The 12,143-nt window shown below is 24.3% G+C and overlaps 1 protein-coding gene across 1 annotated transcript in view; it reads right to left on the bottom strand.

The window, feature by feature from the left end:
- Positions 1-4,214, bottom strand: part of LOC129605660 (uncharacterized) — a 56,841-nt gene extending 52,627 nt beyond the window's left edge. Inside the window, exon 1 of the mRNA XM_055515553.1 lies at positions 3,504-4,214. Within this exon, the coding sequence (XP_055371528.1) occupies positions 3,504-3,923 (420 nt within the window). The 5' untranslated portion in view covers positions 3,924-4,214. The remainder of the gene's footprint in view (positions 1-3,503) is intronic.
- Between the last annotated feature and the right edge of the window lie 7,929 nt (positions 4,215-12,143).

Below are 12,143 nucleotides of genomic sequence, written 5' to 3'. Positions count from 1 at the left end.
ATATATTTTATTTGAACTGTACTTCAGCTGAAAAAATACAAACTTAAATATAAAAACCACATTGTATATTGTCTAGTTAAGTGAAAGTGTTACGGAATATTATAAAAATGTCTGTTAAATACTTCTTTCCAATTTTTAGGACATTAGTAAGCTTATAGTTACCATACCTAGAAAAATGTAAATTTGGCTCTTAGTAGAGTTTCGCTAAGTGCTACCCGAATTCCCTGAAATGCTCGCCAGTTAGTTTCGGTAACAACCAGAACTCAAATATCAAATTTCAAGAAATTCGTTTCTAAAAAATAGTTTACTTACACTTCCCTACTATGGAGAAGTACATTCCCACCGAAAACTCGATGTGTAAAATTTGTTGCCATCACATAACCTACCTATTGTTTAGACAATACGGTCGGTAAAAAATTCAATACTTAAACGCCACTTGATTGAAGTTTAAGCAAGGGAACTGTGTAACATCTGAACTTTATGGTATTAAGAAAAATTAAATGTGGTTTTATTATGTTTTTCAAAGAAAAACTTAAAAAATTATTTGAATCGCTATATTATTCAACTTGTATTCTTATTTTAATATTTTGATTGTATAAGAGTATTCTTGTAACTAATTCCATTTCATGAAATAATGAGTCCAATATTGGGTTTGTTATTGTATAAACCGTAGAAACAATATTCTTTTCGATTATTTTTATAAGAATTATAAAAAAACCTTGAACGAAAATAAAAGTATGTACATGATTCCTGACATAAAATTCTATATTTTCTACATTTTTTTCATTAAGGTCACTACCAATTACATGATTCTGTTGTATTAAAAACTTCGACCCAATTTCAATTAATTCCTTTTAACATTGACAATTAAATGTAAGGATCAAAAAAATACGTGCAAATGTAAAATAGAAAAGATAATTGGAATAAAAAATTTTTTTTTTTAAAAAAAGAAAAGCTTTTGTTTGTTATCAAAAAGGTTATAGTGGTTCGTTCCAATATTTTTGTACTAATTTTAAATACATAAGACTCAAATAAAATTTTAATTCCTTATAAAAGAGCCAAAAAAACGGAATGAAAAATGATTGATATTTCGCGGTCTTCACATCAAAAACGTGAATGAAACCAAAAAAAAAAAAACAATATTTTTAGTGTCTTTTTTTCTCTCAATTAAAAATTGTATTTTGTATGAGAGTAAATGGGTTCAGCACCCACATTTCATAAATATATAGATACATCATAATATTTTCTTAAGTGAAATTGCAATGTTAAAAAAAAAATAAATAAATTTCATATTGAAAATTAAATGATTTCAGGCATTGGTCTGAGAAATACGACAAGTTGTACTTAAAATAGTGTTCTTCATAGTTCAAATATAAAAATGAGCCTATTAGTTTCACCCCGTACGTTCGTTTATTCATCCGTTTACCAGAACTCTACGCTCTTCAATTTCTTAAGCTTAAATGTTGTTTGTATATAATGTGAATATTATCCTTGCTCTCTCTCTATAAATTATAATATTTGAAAGACATGCAATAGAAAGTAATTTAATTCGGCAAACACAGAAAGTTAACTGTAATTTCTTCTATTTGAAAAAATAAAAGTTTAAATGTCAAATTCTCCCGAATTTTTGAAGTCGTTGTTATTCTCAATCATGGCAACTCAGAGGACCCTCAAAAATTTTAATAGTTTCTTAATAGACGTCGGTAAATATTATATTTTATTATAGTATATAAAATTTTTTACCATTTTCTACTCTATCCTTTCCTATTGCTTTGTCATTAAAAACTTTATCGAACGCCTGGTAGAGGAAAAATGTAAAATTACAGATACTTGTCTTTCTATAAAAATGATTGCCCCCAATTATATGCAATATTATCAACAGAATATTGTTGATCAAAATATCGAATAACCAAAGAACGAGTGTTAATAAAAGTATTAGAAGAAGGAAGTTATTTAAGGCGAATACATTACGGAAGAACTAGTCAAATTTTTTAAAGGAAAATGTGCTATTTTAAAAAACCATGTCGAATACATTATAGTTATTTTAAACTTGAAAATTGTATGACAATCATTGTAATTGAAACAACTAGTAGTGATACTCGCTTTGATAATATAAAAATTCTCATAGAATACAGATTCTGAGGTTTCAAGCGAAAAAAAATAAACCTACTTAAATTAAACTGTTCTATATAAAATGAATAGAATAATCCTTTGACCTTTCGCTAATATAAACTTAATACAACAAATTAATTTAAAATTTAATATAGGAAAAAAACAATTATTTATTAAGTCTGTAATTATTATCCTGTATTACAAAAGTAGAATTATTTATATTTTGAAATACGGATGAAAAGGATAATATTTTTGTTAAAATTAATATCGAATAGAATTATATGGGGTCAAATCGAATAGAATTTTTATTATTCATTTAAATTTTATGTTAATTTTATTTCCAGTTCTATAAATTTTTATTAAAATTATTAATTAAAATTGTATGCTCATATTACTCATAGAATATTAAATTTTTCCATTATCTTGAAATATAAAATTATTATTTATGAATTTTAATAGAAAATTTTATCGAATCAAGTCGATATAACCTTTATTTACAACCTGTTTTATTATAACAAGTATTTGTAATTATTATTCAACTCAATTTAATTATTTTAAAATCCTCTTATAATACACAATTTATAATTAATTTTGAAATACAATTTTAGAAATTTAATTATAAGTCTAATATGTATGGGCATTTTGACTTCATGAATATTGTTCCAGCTGACATTTTATAATAATTATAATTAATTTTTAATAAATATTGAGTTCAATATTTCAATAATATTGTTTTTGAATCGCATTTACATCATTTAACATCATGAGAAACATCTTTTACTGAACTCAGCTTTATTCAAAATTTTTTAAATGACATATTAAAATTTATTCAGGCTCTATATTAAAATTTAATAATTTGCTTTAAAAATTATAACCAAAAATTGACTAATATGGCTCTTCAAAACTCTCACAAAAATTCATTGTCAACATTTTACTTTTAAAAAATGTGACAGTAAACCTGATGAAAATATAATAATTTCTATTATTTCCCGTCAAACAAAGTCAAGCAGTTTTACACATATACGATTTTCATCAGATTCAGATTACATCTTAGATTTTTACAGCACAAGAAATTATTAATATCGAGTTACATTTAGAATTGATCTCTCCTAATACTCGAATTTCTCTATATATTCGAAAAATGCCGGTCAACTTGAATTTCCCCTTTATAAATCGAATTATATTTTGTATACTCTTTGTTCTCAAATGATTGATTTTGTTCGAGCTTTTTCTACTTTGAGATCTCTTTTAAATTATAAAATGCGAGTTGAAGAAGCTAAGCTCAAATTTTCGCAGTATGTTTTAATTATAAAGCAATATTGTTGTGAATGTTTATACATACATATAGAAATCACATACATATAATATAATTGATCAATTCTCTAACTTACCTGAAACAATTGTATTCTTCGTCCTGTTTTAATTGCTGGATTTCTAGCTTCAGCGCTACAACAATTTCCATATTCAATTGCTGTCGATACATCCTCTGAACTAATCGATCTAACTGACATTTTATCTGATTGATGTTGATGCTGATGTTGATGATTATGATTATTATAATGAATATGAGAATTTTTATTTTGTAATTGTTGCTGTTGTTGTTGCTGTTGTTTTTGATATTGATCACAATGATGATGTTCCTGGGTATGATTATGATGATGATTATTTAAAATATTAACAAATTCTGTTGATGATTGTTGACATCTAATTGATGTTTGTAATGTTGTTGTTTGTGTTTCTGTTGGCGCTGTTGTCGATGACTTTTTATAAATGATTGGTGATTTTTTAATTATATATTTCCCGTTCCACATTTTTTTTTTGACTTATTTTATGAAATATTTTTTGAATGGAATTTTTTTTTTAATAATCTTCTATGTTTATTTGATTTTAATTATTATTGATGTTTAATATGTAGGTTACATGGATTAGAATTTTTTTTTTGCTTCATTGTACACAATTTATAAAAATTTAATAAAAAAAATATTTTCAATTTAAATAAATTAATATAAAAAATTAATAAGTTTTATTAATTAAGTTTGTAATTAAAAAACTAAAAACAGAAATGAAATAATGACGCCGATGAAATATTTTTAAGAACATTCTACCACTTGTCCCGAACCGCTCTTCCAAATTTATAAGCTACTACAAGTTGTTTTCTTTTCTTGTAATTTCTGTTTCTTTGCAAATTTTTAATAAAATTCAATTGATAATTGAGTTATTAAATTCTAACAGGAAGTAAGAAATTCAGCTCGAATGAATACTGAAAAGTCCTCGCGTCTTTTAAATAACTTTTATTCAAGAGGCCAACAAATACCTGCAAATTATTGTTACATTATCATAGCATTCGAATGGGTTGAAATAATTTACTGTACTTATGTGGGAATACGAAAGTACGAGAGAGAAACGTAAGAAAGTAATTACGAAAAAAAAGCGGAACGTATAACACCTCGTCAGTTAAAGGCTAAATTTTGTCGGAACTTCTTATATTCTATAGTTCTTATAAGTTTTAAAGCGATTTCCTCTCAATTATCTACTAATCTATAACAACTTATAAGAAAACATTTATGTCTCTATAAAAAAAAAATAAGTCTTATGATTACATATTTACATAGATAGACATTATCTAACCACATTCATATTTTTTCTATTAAATCACATAATTTTTCAATTTACATCAAAAAATTTATTCTTTAAATTAAAAATTTTTAAACCACATGTAAACCCTCTGACTAACCACATGTAAAAATTTATATGTACATTTTGGTTTTTAACCAAAAATAATTAAATTAATTACATTTGTTAGTCCTTGTTGTAATAAAATAAAATATTGGAATTTTTTTATCAACAATTCATAAAAACTTTTGATGCATTTTAAATATAAATGTGTATATGTAGATATGAACATACTTTGTCGACACAAATGTTTAAGAAATTGTAAAACCTAAGCAAATTTAAATAAATTAATATTTGAAAAGCAAGCGAAGTATCTGTATGCACCCCCATCTATACCTGTTCCGAAATAGGCTTCAAATGCTTAAAGAACAAAGACAGTCAGACTAATTGATCTAAATTTTGTTTTAGATGTTCGTGAACTATTCTGTCTGATTTTGTGATGAAGACATAAGACTTCTCTTTGACTTGGATGCGCGGCACAGTAAGAGGCACCTTCCATAAACCTTTAGAATTATATTTAGAAAACAATAAATTTCTTCGGGTTTTGCAACATCACCGAAATTATGCTTTCCACTCAGAATACTTGACGCTGTAATAAATTGTCTGCAGTCCAGTCAACGTCTTTGCCAGTTATAAGAGATTTTAGCCCCCCTGTTAAAAAGAAATTAGGGGCCTCCATAAATATTTCGGTCCATATTCTGTCGTTTCTTCTAGAAATGAAAGAATATACTAATCTTTAGATAGTCATCTGCTATTCGTTCATCATTCGAGCATGTATGTGTATACATTAATAAAATAAAACTTTTTAAATATAATATAAAAATTCCAATGATCATTGCATCATAACTTTTAATGCAATATTTAATATATTGCAATATTAAGGCATTTGAACGACAAATATTTTTTTTTTCTTTAGAATTTCCTATAGCAAAAAGTTTAAGCAAAACTTTTCATTTTATTTAAAAGTTTTTAAAATTTTTCTTTAAGTTTAACCGCAAACATACTTACATAAATACGTGAAGAAGAAATTTTTTCGAAAAAATTTTTCTTATTACTCAATATCGCTTAATTTTTCATTACTTTTAAAATTCTTTTAGGACTATTTCCATAAAAAACTTATGATTCATTTCCATTACGAGTTTTACGAGTAAAGGACTTTTTGTTAAACAAGAAGAAAATGAAAAGAGAAAAAAATTTTTAATATAATCACGACGTCAAAGCTTCAAATCATGATTAGGGTAAACCGCAAATTGTAATTTTTGAAATATAGTTAGTGACAATGGTAAATAAATTAATTCTAGTACGATACCCAGTCTTTCTATGTTCTTTTTGAGACAGTCAATCTTACTGAGGGAGTAATTTTTTTTGAAGGAAATTTTTAAAGCATAATTGAATGAAATAATTAAGGCTTATTAATTTTAGGCGTTTTTGTATGACCGGCTAGACCTTTGATACTTTTTATATACACTAGAATTTATTCCCCTCAGTTTACTGTCAAAGTAAGCAAAAAGAATTATTTTAAGCGAAAAAATCATTCAAATTCAAAAAGTTACTATATTAAAATGATTGAATTTTTATGCAATTTAAGTTCTTGATATACTTGAATATAACATTATTAGTAAAGTTATAATTTTCTACCTACCTCCTTAAGATTTCGCTACCCATAACGAAAAGTATATACGTTATTTAAAATTGTATAGTAAAGTTCAAATAATTTTAGGGCGAGAAAAATTTTTACGTATGTACAAATCCGGTCTTGGCGTTACGCCTTTGCATTACCAAAATTAATATAGTTAACGACTTATTGTCTTAAGAAAATTCATAATGGTAGTGGCAAAAATAATAATCAAAATGAAAATTGCGAAAATTATTTCAAGTAAATAAACAATATTGGAACAATTAAAACAGCTTAAATTTATGAGATTTTTACAAAATTTTCGTAAGTTGACTCGGAAATTGTACGCAATTATCAAATTATATAAAAATATAAAAAGAAAATAAACTTTTTAACATTTTTAAATTTTATTACAATTTTGTTATTCTATTTATATATTTATTGTATATTGATAGCAGACAATGTACAATCAATTGTACAGATTGTATATTGATTGTAGACAATTTTTCTCCACCAATATAAATCGTATATAAATGATCTATGCGAGCTGGATGTAGGTACATATGTAAAGTATATAGTCTAACAATTTGATTGACAGTCTAAGACGCAAAATCTAAATATAAAATATATACAAAATTGCTATTATTGCAATAATAATTCAAACAAATACAATACAAATTGAATGTAGCAAAAAAAAAGGACATAATATCGTAATCAATTTTAAGTACAGACACTTTGATATAGCAAAGAAAAAAAGATGAAACAGCAAAACAAAAAAGTTTTACCCATTTTCTTTTTTGCGTTTGAGAAAAAATTCAATGTTGACACTTTCATTCTATCATCATCATTACTTGAAGAATCTTTTATTTTCATCTTTAAAAAATTATGCGTTATCAAAATTTATTTCTTTTTTTTTTAAATAAAATTCTAACGAATTTACCAACTCAAGAGAATTAAGAAAACTAGAAAATTTGTCATAGATAATAAATCCATAAATTTAGATAAGTTCCTTAAAATATTTTTACTTCAATCAACTTATTAATCTATTTAATTTTGAAAATAAATTTCTTATAAATTTTGCATATTGTCAGGCTGAACGTTCATATACATAATATTGAAAAGAGCGCAAAATTTATTGCACAATAAGAAAACATCTTTTCATTTTTACAAGGAATTAAAATCAGATATGAGAATAAAGGTAATAGAGTTTGAGCATATCACCTAAATTAATTATCAGAAATTTAAGAAATTTCACGATTTCTGATAATTTTATGAACTTGATTTAATTCCGTTTTAAATCATTTATGGGAACTGATTGAATTTGCTTAGAATTCCATGCTGAACAAGAATATGTACATATAATATCCCAGACCATTATTCCTCAACTTTACATATGAAATAAGAAATTTGCAATACGACATTTGAACTTATACGTTTGCGGTTCATATGATTAAGTATGCTCATACTTAGAACACATCAGAATATTTAGAGAATTTAATGTTTCATACACCACCATTTATTTACCACCTTTGATGTTTTAAACCTAAACCATTTAATTTTATTATACATCAATCAAGTTTATTGCTTTACGCTTAGCTGAAATTCCATTTTTTATGTCTAATAATTACTTAAAGGAGTTAATGCAATTATATAGGAGTACTTATATAAACAACATAATTGTGTATACATTTTAAGCTCAATTTATTTTGAAATATTTGATAATTTATTTTGAATATAGTGCTAAAGTAAATGTTATAAGAAAATTCTTTTATAACCTTTTAAAATTTAATGTTTAAAATGTATAATCCCATTAAAAATTCTAAAGAAAATCTTTACTAATTATTTTGCTGTTTATTCGAAAGCATTCATTCGTATATGATAGGTTCAATACAACATTAGTATATATATATAGGTACTTAATACACATTTTGATTGCAATGTGCTAACAAAATTTTCTTAATTAAATTATAAAAAAAAAATTAAGTGTTATAATTAAGTATAATATTTTATAAGGTTATAAAATTTTAATTAATTAGTCATATTTACTAAGCATTTTGTAAACACTTTTTTTATATCACATTGAAAAATCTCAATAATTTTTTTTATTATATGTTTTCAAATATATTTGTTTGTGATTCGTTATATAATACGTATAATACTTTGAAAATTGTTGTATACAGCATATAGAATGTTTACAATTTTATATTGTAGTCGAATATTGGTACATACATAGGTGTCAGTCTTTTAAGACAAGGTAGCTTTTGAGCTTTTATAACAAGAAAATTATTTATGTGCAATAAATTTGAAGAGCGTTGTTGGCATTCAATTGTATATTTTGATATATTGGCTATAATAATTACGCTGCGTTGAATAGAATTTTATAAAATAAACTTAGAATCTCGCCACAATTTCAATCATATATTCTTTTTAACATGATTAACTATTTAGTTAAGATAATTTGAAATTAATATCGTATTCAAAATTATTCTTCACACAATTTTTAAATTTTTTAAAATCTAAATAAGCTCAAATTTTTTTAAATTGAATTTATTTACACCAAAATCAATTGCTTTTGAAAATAACAATATGTGCGGTACCAATATTCTTTATAGGATAAATCACTACAACTAGCAAGCTATTTTAGTAATTTTTTTAAGGAATCATAAATGATAAAAAATTTATTTCTCCAAACTTTCGTTCAACAATTCCTTCAATACACACATACGCAAATTACAGTAAGCCCAACTAATTTTCATGTATAACGTAAATATATTATGTATGTAAATCATACAAACACAATATATTCGTACATGTCTAAGTATATGCCTATATAAAAATAAATGTGCAATGTCTTACAATGTAATCCAATTTAATTTTGTAATAAATAAATTACACATAAATAAAATGTATATAGAATTAAGAATAAATCCCTACATACTAATGAAAAATACTTACATATATATTAATACATATTAAATTTATATTGAAATTTTCACCAAATTGACGAATGCGAATTTTAATTTCGAATTTCTTTTTAATTTTGTTAAAATGAAAATTTACTGATAAGGGTCTTATTTAATTTTATTGTAATTGTCAAGAATTAAATCGCTTAATTGTTTTATAGATTATTTGCCAAATTGTTTTTAAAATTCGTAATTTACAAAGCATTAATATAATTACTGGTATATTAGCAAGACACGTAAACGGATAATCTTTTAATTTTTCTAAATCCTTTTTTATTTAATTTATTTAAAATAAAAAATATAAGGTCCAAATCTCATTTTAATTGCTTTGAAATTAAAAGTAATTTTTATTGAAAAAATATTTTTTAATTTTAATATTTAACAACAAATTTAAAAAGTCTGATTTCAAGCTTATAATAATGCATACTCAACATAGTTAGGTACATAAAATACTTTATTCAAAGCACCAGTCAGGTGTCTAGCACCACAAAGTAATCTTATAAGTTGGCGTAGGAATGCCTTGACCAACAATTTTTATAATGGTAATGAAATTTTCTTAATAATCTATTTGAAATAATTAATTTAAGTACAATAGGTTATGATTTTCTATAGAAATAATTATTTATATGCAAATAATCCCGTCATGTGATTTCTAGAACTTTACCAAAGGCTAATATGTTAAAAGAACGACATGTAATCTTGTGCAATGAAATTAAATTAGGTTCCTATATAAATTGATTAATTTATATTATAAAAGAACGTGATTGCAAATTAATTCAAAATTCGATATAAGATTTGTTGTACATTATACAGCGCCGGATCTACAATATATGCAAAGTAAGCATTGGTAATGGGCACCGAAGAGGCGGCGTAATTGACAACTTAGACTAAAAAACTAAATTTAAAAAAATAAAGATTTTTAATTTTTTTGCACTTGGAAACGGCATAGAACGCCGAAGAAATTGGATTCGCAATCGTACGAATACACTTACGAACGTACAAAATAGAAATATTAAGCACATATTTCTAATTACATGTTACAAATATGCTGGAAAAAGAACATTTTCAAATCGTAAATTTGTTACCATTAAACGTAATATAACGTTAACCTATAATTTTAATTTTTTTTTTCTAATTAATTTTTAATAAAAAAATGGCAAATATTTCTTTAAAGGGAAATTGACATGAAACAGGAAGAATGTATACTTCAAAGTACTTGTAAACATTCACACATTCTTTATGTAATTTCCAATATCTATTAGAAAATATGAGGTTTAATAAAAATATTAATGTACGCCTAAAATTTTAACTCATAATAAAGCCTTAAAATTAAACAATTTTTAAATTCAAAATTTTTTTTAAATCTTAAACTATTTTAATATACATTTATGCTGTTATGGCAGTATTTGGCAGCATTTGTAGATATGTATACGTACGTATACATATGTATATAATGTGTCGTTAACCAAAATATTTTTCTTAATAAATATTTTTTTGATAATAAAATAAAATGTCGTCTACAGGATAAAAAACAAAGAATTTTTCTTTTATAACCCCATGTGTAATAAAATATTGATGATTCATAATGTAAGTTATTCTAAAAAATTTTGTAATATTTGACATCTTTTACAGTTCATTTCATAATATTTATGTATAAGTATGTAATATAGAAAAAGAGATAATGGCATAGTATAGAAGAGTTTCTTTTGTTTTCTAACTAAATATAATTTACGATGAATAATAAAAGACTTTTAGAACTTTTAACAAATAAAGAATTGCAGGGTGTATCGTATAAGGTTGCAAGTCATTTTACGGATGATTCAGGGATAATGGAAAATTTACTTCTATACGGTGTTAATGTTGTCTCATTGTAGTGCATCAAAAAAAATAATAACAAAAATTTCGGAGGAATTTCGTGTTTTTTAAAAAAAATTTCAAAAAAAATTAAAAACCCTCATTTTGGATAGCTTTTTTTTGAAATGTGTAATGGTTACTCTATGTTACACGATTCCGTCATCTGGAACCATTTGTTATATGAAGAAAAAATCTGGGATCGATTTTGAGGAACTGTCTGTAGCTCGAAAACGAGTATATCAGCTCCCCGCGATTTATTGATGTAAATTGATCAAAGAATCATCCCTGAAATTTTTTTCAACCGTATGCAAAACACCCTGTATATTTTAATGTTCAAGTATATGTATTTGTATATTTGTGTTTTTATTAAATGCCATATTTTTATGAAAATTATTTTAATAAATAATAATAGTAATATTATTAATATTTATGTGGTATACAACACCATATTATTTTAAGTGTGTTTTCATCTTAAAACATATTTGCAATACAATAAAAATGATTATAAATGAATATTTTTACTCTTATATTTATTATTAATATTATTATTTCGGTGCTATGAAATTCAATAATTCAAAAGTACCTTGTAATGAATATTTGTTTATGGAATTCAAGTTGATTATCATATATAAACAAAGAAATAATTACACAATAAAGATGTGGTGCATATAGTTATACAGGTTAGGCTGTGAATTTGATTAGGAAAGGTCAGTAAGAAATTTTAATAAAAAATGACGTAAAGTTTTCTCTCTATATTTACTATAGAGAGGAGAAAATTTTGAGAGTAATTTTCTTTCAAGTAAGTAATTAAGTTTTATTTTAAATTAAGAAAGTAATTAAAATAATACCACATAATTATTAAGTTAAGAAAGTAAATGTTGTAACAGTATAAATTGAATTTTGTAGCAAAGGCTTTGTTAAAATAA

The sequence above is a fragment of the Condylostylus longicornis genome, unplaced genomic scaffold (assembly GCF_029603195.1).
Source record: "Condylostylus longicornis isolate FDR11 unplaced genomic scaffold, ASM2960319v2 ptg000013l, whole genome shotgun sequence".
NCBI lineage: Eukaryota > Metazoa > Arthropoda > Insecta > Diptera > Dolichopodidae > Condylostylus > Condylostylus longicornis.
This window is presented reverse-complemented; position numbering and strand designations above follow the sequence as displayed.